Below are 22,830 nucleotides of genomic sequence, written 5' to 3' on the forward strand. Positions count from 1 at the left end.
TTCCTGCTGCAGAAATGGGGCTGTGCAGTGTGGGTCCCTGCCAGTACTGGTACTGCTGGGGCATGCATGGGGCTGCAGCCAGCGGTGGCAGCAGCTTGAAGGAGCCACACCACCAGGGCTGCTTAGAAAGGCAGTCCAGCTGTGAAGCTGCCCCAGCCCCACTGTGCGTCTAGGGGGCAGCAGTACACAACATGGGCAGGCGGTGTGGAGTGGGTGAGGGGCAGGCTGGGTTAGGGCTTTGCCTGGGTTCTGACTGATCTGCTCTGGTGGGAGTGAGTCTGGAGTGGGTGCAGGGTGGGGCTGGGTGCTGTTGATGGGGGCAGGGAGGTGCCACAATGTGTGTAGGCTCCGGGCTGTTGTGGGGGTGGGTGCTGACCAGCTCAGGGGGTCATACATGGGGGGCTCCCATGCACACCCCACCATACCCACAAACCCTCTTCCACACACAATCACACACCCCACAAGCACCACACCTTCCCCCCATAAACCCCACACCCCTCCCCACATGCACCACACACACCTGCACCTCTGGGGGGGAGCCCCACTCACTGCTACGCACATACCCCCCACCCCCACATACCTCCAGTTACCCTCCTCCCCCACACACCCCACAAACCCCATATCCACCCACACCTACACATAATCCCACACCCCATACATACACATCCACACTCACACCCTCCCAAAAACCTTATACCCACCCAGCCATACTCTCCACCCTTCCACACCCCGGCACAATATACAAGACTAAAACTTCATTTTGAGCTATTATGCAATCATCTCTATATACACCACACAAAGACACACACATCAGGACAAAAAATATTTTAAAATAAAATTTAAATATGTTATTATCAATGTTTGATTTTTAGTATATACTTTGGTTTTTTTTTCTGGTTCCAAGATGGCAAACCCCCTTTCTAAGAGGAGTACTTCTGAGGACAAGGGGAGGGACTTCTAGTGGCAAAGGTCAGAGGTTATAGGGTGGGACTTCTGGTCCCAAGATGGTGACCAGGGGTTGGGGCACCTGTTAAGGGGCAGGGCTACCCTTGCAGCCCTTGACAGCTCACCAAAACTCATTAAGCGGCCCTCCAGCTGAAATAATTGCCCACCCCTGCTTCAAGAGTTGTCCAGAGATAGTGCCAAAGTGAGCAGTTTTGAAGGGTCTAGATTGCAAATGCTCTTTGCGCAGCTGCCAGTAACTCCAAGGAGTAACGGCCACATTCACTAGGACACAAATGTTGAATTTAAGCTCTACTGACATTTATAAAAGTTCTACTCAAATGCGAACAAGTCCTAGGGATGATTAAATATATATATAATAATCACTTAACATCTAAGTGCTTAAGTCTCTTCCACTGGATCTACTCACCCCTGCCTAACATATGACAGCACTGAACTGTTTGGCTCCTACCTCACACCTATGTTGCTTTGGTTTGCATAAAATAGGTGCTTGTCATATTGGGCTATAGGCAGCCAGGTCTAGGAATCACCCAGGGGCAGGAGAAGCAGCCAAGGTCCAAGGGAAAAGTGCAGAGTCTAAGTATAGAGAAGCCAAGAGACAGATCTGTCTAGTGTAACAAGCTAGAGATCCAGAGGGTTGGGCAGTAGCCAGGTCTAGTATCCAGAAGATCAAATCAGAGTTGGGTCAAGAAGCCAAAGCATCAGGCCAAACTTGGGATCCATGGGCAAGCCAGACTGAACCAGTGAACCAGAACAAGCCAAGGGTGCAACAAACTAGGCACAAGCTTGAACCTTGCTGCCTGCACACTTCCTCTTCTGTGTAGGGGTTTTTACTGGAAAGGATGAAAGGTCAGCTGACCCTGGTTGACCACTCTGGTGGCACAGAGTGCATGTGTGGCTAGGTCCAGCTGGTGTTCTGGCCACCTGTGTCTCCTGCAATACTCTACTAAGAAGGTGGCAGACCAGGATGAGTGGCTATACCAGGCAGGCGAAGGCCCAGGTTCACAAGCCAAGGCCTGACACTGTCTCTCTATCGGTCTAGCATGTAAGGCATAATCTTGGACAGAAGTTCAGGGCCTTGCTATTCTCACACAAAAGGGGGTGGTGATGGTGGAAGTGCTTGCTTTTATCAAGTAGCCTAGTCCTTGGAACACTCACCTGGGATATGAATCGTGAAGAGCACCTTGGACATCCATTTTGCTTAAATAACATTTCCTTTTATTTTAGCTTGCCTTATTAGATTATAACGTCTACATGGCAGGGCCTGTCTTTTACTGCATATTTGTACAGCATGCACAATAATGGGACCCAGATTCTAAGTGGGTCTAAGGGCTACCAGGGAAAAATGATACATAATCATAGTAATATTTGTTTTTCACATTTGTGAGTAAACAGGAAATGTAGCAGTTTGGGGTGGATGTACATGAAGTACTTAGAAGTCATTAGAAATTATGGGAACAGCTGGGTAATCAAATAATCAATGCCAGAGATTCAGCAGCAAATTCCCCTTCCAGTCCTTCTCCTTTTTGTCCTTCATCATGTCAGCCAGCTTGGTTAGAACTTCTCTGATACGGGTTGTGAAGAGTGTGATGTTTAATCAAGTATGTTTCTGTCAATGTTCTTCTAATGAAGATGAAGCTGGTTGGAACTGTTCCCACTACAGTGCCACATTGGGATTTGCAGATTTGCTTCGGAGATGATAATGACCATCACAGTTATTTGGCCCTTCTCACACAAATAGAATGTAAAACCGAAATGCATCATGTCAGTGCTGCAGCAAGGGGACATTTTGCCCTGAAGTTATAATTTCATGACAGTGTGATGAGAAGTATTGCTGCTTTGACATAAAACAACAATTAGATAATTTCTTAGTCAGACTGTCTGTGTACAGTTTATTTTACAAGGTCTGAGATGAAATATTGAGTTGCATATACAATGGAATAACAAAGAAAAACAAAACTTAACCATAAAGCAAAAATTTATAGCAAGACAAAACTTTATCTAAAGCAAATGTCTTCAACATTGAATGACCAAATCCACAGCTGACATGAATCAGCAGAGCTCTATTAGTGGAACAATGACAATTTATACCAGCTGAAAATCTGCCCCTTAAACCTTTTTGGCATTAAATTCTTCAATCATAATTATTCTATCCAATGATTTTACATGACAAAAAACACATTTATGAGATGATCAAAGATTTCATTATTCAGACAAAGGTTTATGTTACATCAACTGCTTAAGGGTCCATTCAGTCAAAATTTGTAGAAATATATAAAATTTGGATTAAACACACTAATAATCACTGTTACTGGCAAAAGACGGATCTAAAAATTTAGAAATTACTTAGTAAAATTACATGCAAATGACCAAATAGGCAACTTCATTTTCTTAGAAAACTCTGCTTTATAATATGGCTCACTGGTGATCAGGGCTATTGGAACAAAGAATTAAGCTAGAAAGAATGAGATCTTATTTTTCTGATATTGCCACCTGCTCTCTCCATGGTGGTCTTCTTTCAGAGGACCTATGGAATGGGAACTGGGCATCCATGTTCCTTCCAAAACTTCAAAAAAACCTCAGCCATCCTATTCAGCACACCAAGGAACTACAGGTTTCAGGACAAACATCCCCAAGCCAAACAACTGTCATGTAACATAGAGCTAGGATCGCATTCAGACTCACTGTTATGTAGTAACACCCTCAGAGAGGATCATTATTTAAAAGGATGTTAGAAGGTAGCATATGCTTTAGTATAAAAATAACTTTATTTAGAAAGATTAGTATTTAGAATTTGCTATTTTACCAGGACATCCTAAGAAAGGACCTATTTTTGGAAATTGGGTGAGGAAGCATCCCTGAAGGGATCTCTAAGGGCTAAATTTTCTTCATCCTCAGTTTCAGTTAACATAATTTCCAGTATCCATGCTTGACAGTAATAATCAGTGGAATAAAAACATATTTCCTGGGAACACAGATACACTGTGGTCTGCACTGAAAGTAAGGGAACAAGGAGAGCTGAGAATCTCGCAGGCATATATACACTGACTTTCCTGAGTTTTAGAATCTTATAAGGTAGAGCTATGGAGTTAGCCTGGATGGCTGAGCAGATATTGTTTAAAGAACAAAATCAGCTGGACTTTGAGGGAATTACTGTTTATAGACTTGCACTTGAGATTCAAACCATTATTCAGTTACTTGTGAAGCTGGCAGCAATGAAAAACTGATTTTACTCTAACAGTAGTACTTACTGGCAGCTCACGGAATCTGGACATAACAGCTTGGTAGGCGGGTTGCTCTGCATTTCCACTGAGATGTCCTTTTATTCTATAGCTAAAATATTCCAACTTAATATAAGTTGAAGGAATTTAAATTTGAACATCTCTGTTTCAAATCTGTTTATATATCTTATATAACTCTTGTGCTATAGACCTGAAATGTAATTTAAACGGTTCCAAAAAGACTTCAGTAATGTGCAAATATTAGAATTAGATATTTGGCTAGGCACAGCATGATTCTGTTTTGTGGACTGCACATGATTAGAAATCAAATCAAACTATGCTAACTGTTGGTTCCTTAGATAAACTGACTAGGAAGAAATAACTGAATACATACAATACAAGAAGTCACTGCAATTCCAAACACAGAAAAGTTTAAGCACTTGTTTCTTCCAGAAGAGCATGAAACTTTGATCTGATCATTAGTGAAATCATTGTGTGCTGCTGATACCTAAACATTCCAAATTAAGAACAAATGGCTTAAACTAATATAGCTCAGCTGCAAATATCCACCTAAAATAAAAACTAGGAAGATAAGCATTCGGAAGTGGAGACCACATATATATCTGAAGATCTACTATAAAATATGAGATAATGAATACGGAATAAGACAGCAGGAGGGACAAAATCTCCTAAGCATCTTCACAAGACTGGCACATATGAAAATGGAGAATACTACATCCTCTCTCATAAACAGTGGGCATGAACTTCAGAGTCCTGGAGAATGTTTAGGTTACGGTTCTGTACATGTCACCATGACTCTTAGACCTACTGCTTTGGTTCAAAACATCAGTGCATTCCCAAGAACCAGGGAAGTTTTGGGGCATGAGCTAGGTGCTGTTATATATCAGCCTCCTGAGTCTACAAAGAGTCACAGTACTGCTAAATGAATGCCAGGTAACCATTAATTACTGCAGTTGAAGTCCCAAGGAAAACCAAGGAAAGGCTTGTTTGTATTAAATATACAGCAGAGTTATAGAGACATCTGGATATGGAGCTCAAGTTCGGTGTGTGCAAGGTTTAGATCTGATGGGAAAAGTTAAACAGATTGTATTGTCCAATGTGTTTGTTTTCATTCTGAATGCACATGTAAATCCTTTGTCAAATACAGCTTACTGGTTTTTCTGTGCTGGTTCACAAGCCACGGAGAAAAGGAACTGAGACAATAAGCAAGCACTTGCCCTGTAATTACTTTAAGGCAGCATTTTCCAAACTTTGTGGGTTTATACCCCACCCCACCACAGTAAGGTCAGGCATTCTTGTGCTTCCCTCCTTCAGCTGCCACTGCCACTTCCCCTTGTTACCATTTGCTACTAATTCCCCTTGCCAGGGGCACTTAGCAGTAGAGGAACTGGCACCACTGGGTGAAGTAGGGGGGTGCTGTTGATTGCCATTGTGATTTGTACATTCCTATGTTTGGAACCTTTTGCATCCCCTTTCCTTTGGGAAAGACTGCCTTATGCGTCTTGTGTGGTACTAACTATTCACAGCAGTCTTTTGACCATAATTTAATTCAGAATTAGCAATAGCACTGGTGTCTTGGTATTACTAAAATGAAGACATTTAGCAGTGCAATGTAACAATACTCTATTAGCTGCTTTTCCCTCTGACTCTAAAGTTGATTAGGCTCTTCTCAGATCCTATTTGGAAGCATGTTTCATAGCTAGATTCTGTCTAAACAGAATGCTTTGTCCTCTGCTCTCATGTGGTTTCTTGACTACAATTCTAGATCAAGGACTTGGACATGGGCTCATGGTGGCCTCAGCTTTGGAAAAGGCAGGTCAGATACACACTGTAAACACTGGAGTCTGGATATTGTATTCACAGTTTAAAATACAGTGAGTTCCAGTAAACAGCAAGGAAATGACAAATGAATGGGCCATTGTGGTCATATTTCATCCAGGAGGAAGGTATGAAGAGTCCTGATGAGCTTGAGATGAAATAAAGGGATTTTAGATACTGATGCTATCTAAACATTCTGTGAAAAACAAATTTGGGCACAAAGCAGTAGCGACACATACCCCCTGAGAGCGTTAGTGCACCCCGTTAGGCCATGCTCCCCGTTTAGCTGGCACAGGCAGGGGGGCAGACGGGAACACCAGTGCCCCCCCTGTGAGCACCGGCTGGGGAGCAGGGCCACCAGCAAAAGCAGCTGAGCCGCTTCCAGAAGTGGCATGGCCACTTTTTGGTGAGTGAGATCAGCTGTGGGGGGCACCAGTGCCCCCCCATCCATCAGTGGGATTGGCCGCCAGAGGACCCCCCGGTTGCTGACTGGTGTCGGGGGGGAGAGGAGAGGGGGCCCGTGCCCCCTCTGATTCAAGAGGCACCAGTCACCCATGGCACAAAGGGTTCATATCACTGTGGTGCTGCAAAGTTTCAGTAAAAAGTGGGGATGTTGTCTTGGGTAGCTTGATCTTACCAGCATCACTTTGGTTTTGATTGAATTTAGCCTGAACCAGCAGTGCTTCATTCAGGAATTGATTTAATGTAGACTCTCAAACTGAGACAAACCAGACTACATATGGGTAACTAAAAATAACAGCTCATACACTGTAAATAGGTGCCTCTTGCTTCCCTACTAACTTCCAACTTTGCTCTGGGCTATCATAGGACTGTCACCTTTTGGCTGAACCCTCAAATGGCAGCCAAGAGTCAGAGGAGCCCAGATAATACTTAATCTGCAGCAGGTTCATTAGACTGACCACTGAGCATATGCAATTACATTTTATATATGAAAAGTGGTCAGTGTATGCACTTCTCACAAACATAATTCAAGAAAGCATCTTAATATTTTTAAATTGTGTGTTCACAATAAAGTCTTCTGAAAATGTTGATCTTGTGGAGCACATGTTTGGGCACATTACAGGATTCACTCTAAGAGGCTGATGGACACAGTGACTTCTTGATCCTTTGGAAGAGGACTATGCAGATTCACCTAGTGCAGAATATTAGTGTCTTGAAAGGAACAACCCACTATACTCATATTGCTCCACTAGCCAGATGTTTACTCTTGGTGCTTTACAAGATGCTGTTTATGCTTATGGTCATTCTGCCAGAGAACAGGCAAGCAAGCTTGTATACAGTAATGTCTTCAACATGCAGAAGGAAAATAATGAGGGACAGCCTTGTGAAACAAAGTGACCATGGGGAAGAAGCTCACCTCTCAGAATCATAAAAGTGGAGTTTGAAGGCACCACAGGAAGTCATCTAGTTTAACTCCCTGTCCAAGGAAGGATCACCTCAATATAAACCACTTTAGATGAACATTTGTTTAACATATTCTTAAAGTTCTATGGATGGAGATTCCACAACCTCTCTAGGTAGCCTGTTTCAATGTTTAATTACGTTCATATTAGAAAATTCTTCCTAATATCCAACCTAAATTTCTCTTGCTGGCATTTTAATACTCTTGCTCCTTATGTCCCTGTAGCCATAGAGAAATGTCTATCACCATCCTCTGTATAACCACACTTTATGTATTTGAAGACTATGATCAAATCCCTCATCAGTCTTCTCTTGTTCAGAATATTCCCAGTTCTTTCATCATTTCCTCCCAAGTCATGATTCCGAGACCTCTAATAATTTTTTGGTGTTTTCTGTTGGACGGGCTAATTTGTGCACATTTCCTTGAAATACAGTCCTCCAGACTAGACACAGTACCCTGATTATCAAATCAGTCCCTGATTATCTTGTTCTCATTTTGGAACAAGATGCTTAGAAATGGATTCCTTGATGTCCTCCTTCACAGTCTGGTATAGAGGTCAGCTGGTATTTCCTTGGCTCCTCCTCCTCCCCTTTCTTAAAGATGGGCACTATATTGGGTTTTTTTCAGATATCTGGAACCTTGCCCAACCTCCATGAGTTTTCAAAGCTCTGAAATTACTTCAGCCAATTACTTGAGTACTCTAGAGTATATCCTGCTTGGCCTGACCCTCTGTACTTGAACACACACAGCTTCTCTAAGTACCATATTTACTTGAAGCTAAAACAACTCTGAATTTAAGACAACCCCCCAGTAATTCAATACAACTCAAAGAAGAATTCACTGTATAGCCAAGCCAGTCTCTTACTGCATTACATGTACTTTCTTTGCACTGGGATGGCCTGTTCTTAATACGGACTCCTTACAGTACAAACAACTCTCCTTTTCATTGCATCCAGGAAGAGCACGCAGCAACTTCTGCAGCGTCCTTAGCCTGACGAAGGGTTTTTGAACCCGAAAGCTTGCTTAATAACTATTCTCCAACCATTTGGGTTGGTCTAATAAAAGATATCAAATTCACCCAAAAAACCTTGTCTGCCTATATCCTTAGACCAACACGGCTACAACCTAAACCCCAACAACTCTCCTGGACATTTTTCCCCTTAGACTTTCCTCCCAGACATTCTCCCTGAAAGTTCCCTGATTTTGTTCAAGCCTGCTTTCAGAAGTCCAGACTGTCTTTATTCTGCTGCTCTCCTTCCTTAATTTCCTTTCCTTAGGATCTTGAACTCTAGCATTTCATGGTCACTGTCACCCAAGTTGCCTTTAAACTTCATATTCTTGACTTATTCCTTCCTGTTTGAGAGCAAGTCAGAGCTCCCCCCACCTCTCCAATTTGGCAACACTATAACCTGAATCAGAAGTTTATCCTCCAGGCACTCCAAAACCTTCATAGACTACCTGTATGCTGCTGTGAAGCGTTACCTTCCTAGCAGATTGTACAGTAACTGAAGTCCCCAGTGAGAACCAGATCAGTTATTTGGAAAGTTGTTTGAAAATAGCTTCATCCACCTCTTCCTCCTAGTTTGGTAGCAGACACTAATAATTACACCCTCTTTCTGTTTTCCCCTCTTACCAGGACCCACAAGCTTTCATGAGAACCGTTTACTAGGGTGGTGCAAAGCTTTGGTCGCTGATTCAATTTGGTGGAGATTTGGCCTGATCTGGCAGCCAAATCTCTGAATCCAAATAAATCAGGAGACCTTTTAATCCCACTAGAATTGATTTGGAGAGATTCAATGATTTGGACATAGACACAGCTTTAAATGTTTTTTCTACATACCTCAAGGTACCAGGCGGCTCGTGAATGCTGAGATGGTGGGGTAGATGGAGCGTCCCATGGGAGCATGGGGAGGTCCCCAGCACACTTGGCAGCGGACCCGGAAGTGGACAAGAAGCACTTCTGGTCCACTTCTGGGTCCATCGGGGACTGCCCCCCCCCCGGCGACTGGTGCCTCCTGGGTCTGGAGGTGCACCCGGGGTCCCCCCCATTGGCTGATCACTGAGCCCGGGGGGCGTGCAGGGGTGGGGTGGGGGTGGGGTATCTATGGCTGTGTCTATGGCTGAATTGCTGATTCTCCAAATCAGCACTGAATCTTCAGATTCGGATTCAGCCGAATCGAATCGGGACAGTGATCTGAATAAATGAACTGAATCACTGTCTCTGATTTGGGCCAAATCCGAATCGAATACAGCCCATTTCATACACTCCTACTGTCAACCAGTTCATACCACACACAGAACAGGCGTACATCCTTTTTATAAAAGAGCCACATCACCTTTTTCCTCATTTGTCCTTTCTTAACAAGTTAAATCCATCCATGACAAGACACCAGTCATTTGGACTGTTCCATAATCTCGCTATTATCCTAGCTACATAAATTGTATGGTTTTACTGGGAATTCCAATTTTCCTGATTATTCTCAATGCTTCTTGTAATAGTAAATACCTGATTGCCCTAATGGTTAAGGTTTCCCTTGTGCCTCCTCTTAACTGTTTTTTGTCTAGGTTATCTGGCTCCTTACTTATCTCTTCCCTTTTTATATACTGGAATATAAAATTGCTTTGCTCTCAGCATTCATTGCACATTGCAACTCAGCAGCAAGAGATCTATGGCTGCTCCAGAGCTGTTCTCAGTCAGGTCTGTATAAAGGAAATTTACTAAAATAAACAGAACACAGCTAATTCTGCAGATGATTATTCCAGGTTGCACCTGTTGCAATTACTTTTTAAGATTAATCCAAGGAACTTGTAAACGTAGCTTCTAAAGATCTCAGGCTGTCACCAGCAAGTGTTGAATGACATTCCTGAAGGAGAGATTCCTGAAGGCCTGCAGAAAGTCATAAACAGAACGGCTGCAACCAAAAGTTGACTATGGAGAAGAGTACTTTGGAGCGGGTTAGACACCCTAAATAGATCTTGTCTGGATGCTCAGCATATATGAGAACACCTGGGATTTTGTCAGCCAGTTGCAGGTGCAGATCTGGCCGGTTTTTTAAAACCACAGTTCAACACATTCAGCTGAACAAGGAACAGTAAATAAGTGGCTAATGGGTGGATTCTGGAAGTTTTTAAAATTATAAGAAAAAAGGGGAAAAAAGCTCACAAAGAGGCCTCAAAAAAGAAAAGGCTTTGCTTAGGGTAAGATGTACAAATCGAGAGCTATCTAAGAATGCAATGCAGCCTAGTGTGGAATACAAATAAGGTTGAATTCTATTTCCCTTTGCGTATATCAGTGGAAGGTTTTTATCCACCAAAGTTTCAAAAATGCCACCTACACTGAGGTAACACTTCTATTTTTCTGGGAATGTGTATGTGTAAATGTGCAGATGCAGACTGGGCATGCACAGCAGGCTACACACTGGTTGGGCATGTATGCAACTACATAGTTTCATAGTAGCTAGGGTCAGGAGGGACCTGAACAGATCATCTAGCCTGACCGCCTGCCACAGGCAGGAATGAATGCTGGGTTCACAAGACCCCAGACAGATGATCATCCAACCACCTCTTGGATTTGCCCAAGGTAGGGGTGAGGACCACTTCCCTGGGAAGTTGGTTCCGATTTTGGCCACCCTAACTGTAAAATATTGCCTCCTGATCTCTAACCTAAACCTATTCTCCATCAGCTTATTACCATTGTTCCTTGTCACCCCAGGTGGTGCTGGGGAGAAATGGGCTCTACCTATTTGCTGTTGATCTCCCCTGATGAGTTTGTAGGCAGCCACCAGATCCTCCCTCAGCCTCCTCTTGCTGAGGCTGAACAGGTTCAGGTCCCTCGGTCTCTCCTCATAGGGCCTGTCCTGCTGCCCTCTCACCAAGCAGGTGGCCCTCCTCTGAACCCTCTCCAGGTTGGCCACATCCCTTTTGAAGTGCGGTGCCCAGTACTGGATGCAGTACTCCAATTGCGGCCTGACCAAAGTCACATAGAGGGGGAGTATCACTTCTCTGGACCGGCCTAAGATGCATCTTTGGATGCATGACAAGGTATGGCTGGCCTTGCTGGCTGCGGTCTGGCATTGTCAGCTCATATTCATCTTGGAGTCAATAATGACTCCAAGATCCCTTTCCGCCTCTGTGCTTTCAAGAAGGGAACTCCCCAGCCTGTATGTATGCTGTGGATTCCTTCTCCCAAGGTGCAGCACCCTCCATTTGTCTACATTCAACCCCATCCTATTCTCGTCTGCCCACTTTTGTAGTCTGTCTAAATCTAGTTGCAGCCTCTCTCTCCCTTCAAGTGTGTCCACCTCGCCCCACATCTTAGTGTCATCAGCAAACTTGGACAGCATGCTTTTCACCCCCTCATCCAAGTCGCTGATGAAGATGTTAAACAGTGCGGGCCCGAGGACCAAGCCCGGGGGTACCCCACTGCTCACATCTCGCCAGGCTGAGTACAACCCGTCCACCACTACTCTCTGGGTGTGCCCCATCAGCCAATTTTTTACCCATCCATCCAACTGTGTAGGCATCAATGCCACAGTTACTTAATTTATTGATGAGGATGGGGTGAGAGACAGTGTCAAAGGCCATCTTAAAGTCTAGAAAGACTACATCCACGGTGACGCCGTCATCCAAGGATTTAGTTACTTGGTCATAAAAGGCAATCAGGTTGATCAGGCAGGACCTGCCTTTGATGCACCCATGCTGATTGCCCCTGAGCATGATCTCCCCTGCAGGCCCCCCACAGATGTGCTCCTTGATAATTCTCTCCAAGATCTTCCCGAGCACCGAGGTGAGGCTTACAGGCCTATAGTTACTTGGGTCCTCCTTCCTCCCTTTCTTGAAAATTGGGACCACATTAGCCAGTTTCCAATCCCCCAGCACCTGGCCAGATGACCATGAATGCTCATATAGCTGGGCCAAGGGCTCCACGATGACCCTGCCAGTTCCCTCAACACCCTTGGGTGGAGGGCATCTGGACCTGCAGATTTAAATGGACCTACATATACACACCTGTTATGAACACATCCCAGTGTCTATGGCATGAAAATATAGGTGGCCAAAAACCCATGGTTAGAGGCTGTTAGACTCCAGAGAAGGAAGGGGTGGGCCCCTCCAGTACTTTAGTCTCAAAAGCTGAAGGGTTAGAGGGCACTCGCACAGAAATCAGAAAAATTGGGTTCTGTGCCCAGCATATCTAGAGGAGGTTTACACCTGCATTTCTCTGACTTCTAGCACAGTACTTGAAACAGCACAGCATAGGTCAGGCATTTTTCAGTGCTGTTTCTGGCCTCCTGGGCAGCTAAGAATGGGGGGTACACTTGGAAGTATGTGAGAGCCAGTAGGAAGAATATAAGCCAGAGGAAGTGCCTCAGTTTATGAATGCTGCCCTGAAAGAGAGGAGGCACCATCACTCCCAACAAAACAAAACTTTTCCACTGCAAAGGGAAACATAATTACACCCATAACGTTCTTTCTTGGTATGAAAACTGATAAAGCCTCATTCTGCATGACCAGCAAACTGTTTTGTTTCCTGTGGCAGACAGAGGAACAACTTGGAAAAACTGAACTTGCTAATGGAAGTAAAGATGAATGGGCTGTTGCAAACTGAGGAGAAATGAAGGGTTGAGGGTGTGAGTGGAGTAACAGTGAATGAGATTATTTCTGCCATGTTTTTCAAAGGGGAATATACATAATGCAGAACAGAGGACAATCAGTCTGAGGAGAATGGCTACAGAATACATGAGAGTAACAGTCAGTTGGACACAAGGGGCCAGATCTTGTTCCATCTGTTAGGTACCTAAGTGCCACAGCTTATATGTAAATATTTTGTGTGTGTGTGTGTGTGTACAAATGTGTGTTTGAGTTGAAGTGTTGTAGCTTTGATGCTCCAGAAAACGTCTGAGGCAAGGATTTTTAGTGATATCTTTTATTAGATCAACTATATAGTTGAGAGAATGGTTGGATGAGTTTTCAGATCATCTGAGGAAGGGCCCTGGATGCCCAAAAGCTTGTTGGACATCTCTCCCAGCTACACTGTTGGTCAAACAGAAGATACCACCAAAAATCCTTGCCTCTTGTACATTGTGTGTGTGCATGCACATGCACACACATGCACGCACACACACTCACTCTCTCTTAGAATTTTAAAAGGGTCAATATCTGCAATGTAAAATTAAGAAAAAAAATAAATTTCATAGATTTCATAGACATTAGGGCTGGAAGGGACCTCGGAAGATCATCGAGTACAGTCGCCTGACCAAGGGGCAGGAAGTCAGCCAGGGTCATAGGATCCCAGCAAGATATGCATCCAAATTTACCTTGAAGGCATTCAGAGTAGGTGCTTGAACTACAACCGGCGGCAGGCTATTCCAGACCTTGGGGGTTTGGACAGTAAACAAATTCTTCCTTATGTCCAGCCTGAAACGGTCTTGCAGTAGTTTATAACCGTTTGACCTTGTCATCCCTTGGGGGGCTCTGGTGAACAATTGTTCCCCCAGATCCTGGTAAGCACCCCTGATAAACTTATAGGTGGCCATCAGGTCACCCCTGAGCCTGTGGTTTTCCAGGCTGAAGAGTCCCATAGCTCTCAGCCTGTCATCGTAAGGTTTGTTTTTCTGACCTCTGATCATGCGCGTGGCTCTTCTCTGGACTCTCTCAAGCTTTTCCACATCCTTTTTGAATTGTGGAGCCCAAAACTGGACACAGTACTCCAGTACAAATTGGAAAATATGAATTAAAATTAAGAGTTAAGAATAACTTACTAGTTATTCTCAAATTCATAATTCTGTGTAGTCAAAAGACAGGACTATTTCAGCTAAAAACACCCTCCAAAAAGATGTGAAAAATAATTAAAAAATAAAAAATCAATGCATTTAAAAAGGAAAAAGATAATGGAGAAAGTTGATAGGAATTAATATAAATGTTTTACAAGTTAAGAAATACAGGTAATTACTATGGAAGACTACAGGATTCACTGAAAAGCCTATGGTCAACAGGGATAAGAAAAAATATTTTTAATTAGTTTACTTCCAGTATAGTAGGTTCCATTAATAGGTTGTAATTATAAAATAGTAAATAATGATGCAGAAACAGCAGAGTGCTCAATTAATAGTTCTGATCTGTTTTTTAAACTGAAGTTGGACATTACGTCTTGAAATTTCACATAACACGGAGAAATGATGCTGAGAACTAAATAACGTTACACAAATCCTACAGGACTGATAATCTGTACCTGGAAGTCTTGAAAGACCTGGACAAGGAGCTCTCCAGAATCTTGTTTTTAATCTGTGACAAATCCTGAAAAACTGAGATGATATTAGAAGCCTAGAAAAAAGCCAATATTGTGCCAATAGACAGAACTGACTTTCAAAGAGATTTAGGCTCCATGTGCCTAATGTGCTCTTGGAAATTGTCAGTACACATTCTATAAAATGTGAAGAGTGAAGACACTCTTCAGAAGTGAAGACTGTGAAAATGTGAAGACATTCATTAAAAATGTCACTATACATTCTATATTTTACAGGGCTGTCACCCACGGTACTGGGAAAGATATCAGAGAGAAGCACTGCAATACCAACCCCCCCATATAATAATGAACCCAAGCAAACTATAGGACTGGGAGTGTTAAATGGGGAAGAACAGGAAAAGTGTATTAACAGAAAATGATATAACACTTAAAGTGAAAGTGGAATCTGTATACCTTGGTTCTAGTCTGCCTGTGCTCCAATGTTTCAGTGGCCTATCTGTAGGCTGCTTGCCATCTGAATGGCAGTGGCAGAGTTTAAAGTACCACTAAATAGTGCATACACACTGAACAAAACAATGGCCTTAGAGTCAAACAACTCACAACTCAGATGAATCAAATCTTTAGTGAAAAGTAACAATCACAACATACCATTTGCCTGGCCACAGTCAAGCTATTTGTAGGCATCAGGAAAAAGCAACTTATAGTGAGACATTTTGAGGGGGGACAGCATGATGACACTAAAGGTTTTTATGGAGGCATTCTCCTTTGAAAAATATAGTGGCATGGAGGTGATGGTGAATGGAGAGCTTGTAGTGGAGAACTGACATGTTTGTAATAAGCTGTGAACTCAATCATTGCAGCAGCACTTGGAATGCAATGATTTTAGAAGCTCTTCTCAAAGTTTCTGATAGTTTCCCTATTTGTAAAATCTTGATCATAATTCTTAGCCATCTTGATATAGTACATTAAGAATCCTGGATAAAAAAAGCAAAATAGTGGTAGCAATAAAAGACTGCAGTGTTTAGGTGCCAGGGAAGTGAAGAGTGAAAACCAAGATTTCTTTCTCAGGCAAAGTGAAGGTGTAAACTGCAAAGCTTAACAAGACAAATAAAATGATATCATTACCCATTTACCAGAACTTTTATCTGGTGAATGGTAGAGAGGGAGAAATGATTTTTATGTTGAAAAACAACACTAGCACAAGATCAAATGGCTACAAACTGGCTGTGGATAAATTTAGATTGGAAATTTAAAAAAGATTTCAAACCACCGAGGTGTAAAGTTTTAAAATGATCTTCCATGCCAAGTGGTGTGTGCAAAGAACCTGAATCATTTTAATTTTGAACTAAGTGAGCTTCCAGAAGTGATGCTGTGATGGTACACATTCATTGTTGATAAAGAGGTCTGTGTATGATACATGGAATTATATACATGTAATCCCTCTTTTGGAGTATATAGGTTACTCTCTTGTAGTGTGGTTGGTGTCTGGCAATCCCATACTTCAAGGCTTTTGCTGGTCACCAGTGAGGCCAAGAAAGAATAACCCCCGCCCCCTTCATGAAAGCTACTGGTTTGTTGTTTCAACTTTTCTCTGTCAGATTTTGGCATTGGTCACAACTGAGTTTAGGGGTTTCTGACTGAGGTGCACTGAACAGGCCACTTTCAGTCCTTTGTGCCTAAAATGAGAGGGGGAAAAAAAGCCCTGCTATTCAAAAATTACATTGAAGAGCTATATGTATCAAAGGAATTGGTGAGCTCTGTACAGGTACTCCTCACTTAACGTCATTCTGGTTAATGTTGTTTCATCATTATGTCGTTGATCTATTAGAGAAAATACTCGTTTAAAGTCACGCAACATTGTTATAACATTGTTTGGCCACCACCTGCTAGTAGGTGATTACTGTGATGTAACTGGATTCGCTTAACATCGTTTCACTCAAAGTCGCATGTTTCAAGAACATGACTATAATGTTAAGCGAGGAGTAGCTGTATCTAGTTCTGACAGACAGAACTCAGAGAGGACAGATAAAACTGGACACAGAACTATATTTATGAGGAATGGTTAAGCAATTGATTTTTCTGAAATGCTGGGGCTTCAACTGCATTTGAAGTCGATGGAAATTGTAAATATTTGATGTCTCTGAAAACTGGTCTTTAAAAGATATAGATTAGTGACATTACCTCGAACAATGAAGACCTGCTAATTGTCTGTGGATATCTAAGGTGTGTAAACACCAAATGGGGGAGTGAATATCCCAAAGCCTCCAAACTGTAAGTTATGTGGAGGAAATAAAACGTAGGTCAACTGAAATTTGCATCTATTTGATTGACGAGAGTGCTAAAAAAATTCTTTGAAAACAGATAGTCTAGAAAATCATCCTGCATAGGCAGGCGTGGACTTGAAGATCTAATTTGTTCAATGGCAGATATTCTTTCTGTCAGTGAGGCCACTCAGACACCTAATGAGGTAGCTATAGCACAACCAAAGTCCTTCCTAGTAACTAGATGTTGCAAGACATTCCTTTCAGCCTCATTTTCTATTAGCCTATAATAGAAATGCTGATGATAATGGAACCCTGAGAGGGAGTATAAAAAGGAAGGGCCTGAATGGGATGACCTTACTCAGTTACTTTTTTCAGTGGTCCCACCATCTCACTGTATTCAGAGTTCTTGGAGTAGCAAGGAACTTGTAACAAAATGTAGTATATAAAGCTGGTATATCCTCACAACACTCCTGTGAGGTAGGTAAGTATTAAGAGCTGCTTTTTATAAATTGGAGGAGCCAGAAAAAATAAGTGACACACCCAAAGCTATGCAGCCAGTCAGTGGCAGAGCTGGGATTCTTTGTTTAGGACCTCTATACCTCCTGCATTATGTGTGAATCATTAGTCTGCTTATTTGGTAGTGGCTTGTTGCATGGCTGTTCTAACATACTACATAAAAAAAGTCATGCAATGGGCACAGCACAAAATCACCAGAGAACAGAGCCCTCTCAGTGCCAGAAAAGAGTCCTCAATTTCTTCTGAAAGCAGCATATCACTGACAGATGGCAGCATTTGATAGAATGTATTGATATCTCTGGCTTCTTAACCCTGGAATGCTTGATACTTAAGGCTCCTTACAATGAGAACTGATTTAATGGTCAAATGTAACAAAGATGGTCCCTACGGGCATAAATACAAGGTAACTGGTAGGGGAATGACCCTTTTCCACTCTTGTATCTCTTCTGACACTTTAAAGAATCCAATAATCTGGCTATACAAGCAGACCTGTTAAACAACACTAATCAAATCAGTCTATATTTCCATATCCACTGGTCTGATATCTCCAGTCTTGTGTTCTTTTACCCACAGTTCTCTGTCTTTGGCAGGATCCACGTTCCGAAGCAACTGATCCACGGGTTCTACGGTCTAAAGGGAACAAAATGAGAAGCAAACTGTTACAGGCGTGTATAGATCTAAGTACAGAACAATTCCTGCTGCAAGATTCAAATCTGCTGTGACATCAGGACAAGGAATGCTTCCCTGTGGGCATGTCTACACATTCAGTAAAGTACTTTTGCTACTGCTCATTAAGTTTAATATCTCTAATATGATGTACTAAATAAAGGTATCACAGCATGATGGCTCACTCTGCACAGGATGTGCAAGCAACCTTAGATCTCTTCAACACTTCGTATAAGAGACTTGGCCTGTCCCTGAATGTTGCCAAGACAAAGGTTCTCCACCAACCCACCCCAGGCCAGCTGAACATCCCTCATGCTACCTATGTAGATGGGGAGGCTCTGGAGTACATGGAGCACTTGCTGTATCTTGGTAGCCATGCCTCTCAACGGGCTACTATCGATGAAGAAGTCCAGCACTGGGTCAACTGTGCCAGGGCTGCCTTCTTTAAGCTGCAACAATCTGTCTTTGAAAACAGAGACCTTCGGAAGTCAACGAAGGTCCTGGTTTACAAGGCGGTCGTGCTGACCACTCTCTTCTACTACAGTGAAGCCTGAACCATCTACATTAAGACACTTGAGAGCTTTCACAAAGCGGTGCATGTGTCAAATCCTGGGGATGAAGTGGGAGGGCCACCGGACCAGCTTGAGCATCCTCCATGAAGCTGCGTCCACCAGCATTGAAGCCTTACTTTTGAGAAATCAACACCAGTAGATGGGCCACTGCATCCGGATGTCTGAGAACTGCCTCCCTCACCAGATTCTCTTCTCCCAGCTCTCCGTTGGCCAATGCTCAAAGGGCAGCCAAAGCAAATGGTACAAAGTCACACTCAAGGTCACCCTCAAGCATGAAGACACTGATACCAATGGCTGGGAGGACCAAGCTGCTGACCATTCAGCGTGGCACCACCTGGTCCACCAAGATGTGTGCCACTTTGAGGCCCAACAACTCAATACTGAGGTGGAACGGTGGCAGCGGAGGAAGGAGAAGGAGACCAACCCAGAGCTGTGAATCCCACTCCCCCACACAACATGTCCCCATTGCCAAAGAACATGTGCATCCAGAGTTGGGCTCTTCAGTTCACCTGAGGACCCATCAAGCCTAATGGACGTCATCTTTGACTTCAAGGGTCCACCGCCAATGACTACATAAAGGCACATTAGGCTGCCCTAATGTGCAGTACCAAAAGCAAACACCTTTTTAGTGATGCTTAATGAGCACTAGACTAATTCTACTGTGCGTTAGCATATTAGCACTGTTTTTGATGTGATGCTTCAATACACAGTAGAATAGGCTACTGTTCAGTAAAGCACTTGTGTACAGAATCATGGAAAGTCAGGGTTGGAAAGGACCTCAGGAGGTCATGTAGTCCAACCGCCTGCTCAAAGCAGGACCAGCCCCAACTAGATTATCTCAACCAAAGCTTTGTCCAGTCAGGTTTTCAAAACCTCCAAGGATGGGTACAACCTCTCTGAGTAACCTGTTCCAATGTTTTACTACCCTCCTACTGAGAACATTCTTCCTAATATGTAACCTAAACTTCCCTTGTTGCAACTTGAGACCATAACCCCTTGTTCTGTCATCTGCCACCACAAAGAACAGTCTATCTAGCTCCATCCTCTTTCAAACCCTCCTTCAACCCCTCCTGCTATTAAGTCCCTTCTCAGTCTTCTCTTCTCTAGACTAACTAAGTCCAACTCCCTCAGTCTTTCCTCATAAGTCATGTCCACCAGCCCCCTCGCCATTTTTGTTGCTCTCCACTGGACCCTCTAATTTCTCCACAAACTGTGTAGATGTGCCCAGTGTGTGTGGAGTAGGGGACCAAGATAATGTTCCTCTTAAGAGGTGGGGGAAGGGACCTGGAAATGTGCATCTTTAATTCCAGGGATGACTGAAGGCCCAAGGAGCTGCTAGAAGTATTTAGAGGCAGGTGGAAGAAAGAGGGGTTTGTTTTATACTATAGCACTGGTAAGGCCTGGTGAGGATGGGGCCAAGCACACCCTGTACACCTATGTTTCCAGGCATGGTCCAAACCCAGAAACATGTCAGCAAGGTATTTGCAACTTGGCCTTCTGTGCCTACTCTCAAATCCTCAGTTTCTGGAATTTCTAAGCATTCTTGCTAGAAAATTTCTGCACTTGAAGCATATGGGTGGCCATGGTATGCTCTGCCTCAACCTTACTAAGACTTCACTCTGCCATAATGCAGAAAATGTGGACAACCTGCCCTGTTAACAGAGGATTTTGATTTGCCCACATAGTCCCATCCATACTGATTGGGTCATTAACTTTGGGGCTTTGAGTGCGTTTGTATAACGCGGCCCTGCCTTGTTACTGGAGGTTCGGGGGAGTCTGAACAGTCCCACACCACAGAAGCACTTCTGCGCACTGACTCCAGTCCTGGGAGAACTTACCAGAGGCTGGGGAACCAGGTCCTGGGATGTAGTGAGTCCCTCAGTAAGGGAACTGACACAGGTATGGGGAGTGAGACCGGGTTAGCCACATGAGCCCAGAGCGGGAAAGATAAAAGACACTGAAAGCAGCCTCAAGGGGCTGCACCTGGCTAAGGAGCAGGCTGCCTGGAGCCTGGAGTTACCAGGGGTTAAGCAGCCACCGGGAGAGCTCAGAGCAGGGCTCTTCTCTGTTTGTTTGCTTGATCATTTTCTTTGTTGCACAAGCCTGCAGGCTCTGCAAAGTTTCTGAAAGATAAGAGGCAATCAGGAGGTGATACCTGGAAGAACCACTGGAAGACAGTTAAGTGCTAGCTTATTTGTTTAACTTCTTTTTGTTTTGCATGGGTAACAAGCCTGGGGTGGCCTCTGGGTATTATCTAAGAGCCTGGCTGCAGCAGAGGCAAGGGCCCTGAACAGTGGGTCCTTGGCCAAAGCCAGCTGCAAAAGTAAAACTAGTCAGCTCAACTAGCTTGACCAAACATACTCTGCTATGATCTGCCCAGACTCTGTTCATAGTAGCCTACAAATTGGCATCTATCCAGCACACAAGCACAATGACAGGCAGCAATCCTTGAAGAGCCAAGACAGTATAGGCTACCACTAAAACCAGGTCAGAAGGATTGGACAGCCAGTATCGGGGCAGGGCACGTACACATATCTTCACAGACAGTGAGTTAGTAAGAAGTATTGTAGCGACAGAGGCAGAATCCTACTTTGCTTTATGTGCCCAAATGGTAGTCTTCCAGCTGTGTAACAGAAATGTATGGTGAGAAGTGTTACAGGAAAATTGTGATTTCAGAAGAGATTTGCCAGTGGAATCAGCTAGTGTCCCGCAAGGAAGAGTAAGCTAGTGACAGGACTAAATGGTACATTATCCATGTACTGGCTTTTTTTCCTGAAAATAAAATCATAATCCTTAATGCTTGCTACCATTTCCACCAGGTTCTTTTCCTTTCTCTAAGCACAGGTGCATGCTCTTTCCTGTAGGGATTCTGAGACATATCTGCTGCAAGCAAAAGTACTGTAATGAGGACTGCCACTCCAACCTTCATTCAAGAATAGATGTAGTCTGGGCATCTATTCTAACCCTATGAAGATGGAGTTTCATGCAAGTGGGGAACTGTGTCAAAAAACCTGGTCTCTGCCCCCAGTATGTTTATTAGGGGTGTGAGAAGCAGGCCCTATTCGATCTGGATTTGGCCTGAATCAGGGACAGTGATTCAATTTGCTGATTCAGATCACTGTCCCCAATTCGATTCAGTCGAATCCAAATCTGAAGATTCAATGCTGATTTGGAATCGGCGATTCAGACATAGACACAGCTTTAAAAGTTTTTTCTACATACCTTGAGGTAGCAGGCGTGGCTCATGATGGCTGCGATTCTGGGGTGCATGGAGAGTCCCACAGGAGTGCGGGGGGGCCCTTCACATGCTCAGCGGTGAACCCAGAAGTGTACCGGAAGTACTTCCAGTCTGGGTCTGTCAGGGAGCATGCTAGGGGGCTCCTTTGCACCTCCCTGGCTCAGCAATCGGCTGCAGGGGGACCCCGGGTGCCCATCCCAGACCCAGGAGGCACCAGTCACCAAGCTGGGGGGGACAGGGCCCAGTGTGCTCCCCGGAGGACCCAGAAGTGGACCAGAAGTGCTTCTGATCTACTTCCGAGTCTGCTGCCAAGTGCTCTGGGGATCCCCCTGTGCTTCTGTGGGACACTCCATGTACCTCAGCATGGAAGCACTCCCTGGCCCCTTCTACCTAGAGGTATGTAGAAAAAACAATTAAACCTGTGTCTATGTCTGAATCTCCAAATCTTTCCAAATCGATTTGGAGGGTTCCAATTTGATTCAGAGAGGTTAAAGGGTGCCCTGATTTGATTCAAATTTGGAGATTCGGCCACCAAATCAGGCCAAATCTCCGCCAAACTGAATCGGGGACTGAAGCTTCACACAGCCTTAATGTCTATACAGTTTTCCCAAGGACTCTGATGCAAAATGCACAAACAGTATAAGCAAGTGCTCACTGCTGAAAGGTGCTGACGGAGAAAACCCTATTGCAATGCTAAAGGGTTCACACCTGTCAGTGAGGACTGTTAACACTCCTGAGTAGCAGAACCGAAGAAGTTGTGTAATGGGTCTGCTTAGTGACCCAGGTCACTAAAGAACACAAACTGTTTGTAGTGAAGATGTAAGAAAAGTTACCAAAGACTACTGAAAGTTTAAGGGGTTGGCAGCAGGAAAAAAATAGATAAAA

General features: G+C 43.8%; 1 protein-coding gene across 5 annotated transcripts in view; it reads right to left on the reverse strand.

The window, feature by feature from the left end:
- Positions 1–2,827: 2,827 nt before the first annotated feature.
- GAS7 (growth arrest specific 7) overlaps positions 2,828–22,830 on the reverse strand; it is a 292,115-nt gene continuing 272,112 nt past the window's right edge. For all 5 annotated transcript variants that reach the window (XM_019498132.2, XM_014598581.3, XM_019498131.2 and 2 more), the window contains one exon: positions 2,828–18,099. In XM_019498132.2, coding sequence (XP_019353677.1) covers positions 17,986–18,099 — 114 coding nt within the window. In that variant the 3' untranslated portion in view covers positions 2,828–17,985. The remainder of the gene's footprint in view (positions 18,100–22,830) is intronic.

This window comes from Alligator mississippiensis, chromosome 8, assembly GCF_030867095.1.
Source record: "Alligator mississippiensis isolate rAllMis1 chromosome 8, rAllMis1, whole genome shotgun sequence".
In the NCBI taxonomy this organism is placed as follows: domain Eukaryota; kingdom Metazoa; phylum Chordata; order Crocodylia; family Alligatoridae; genus Alligator; species Alligator mississippiensis.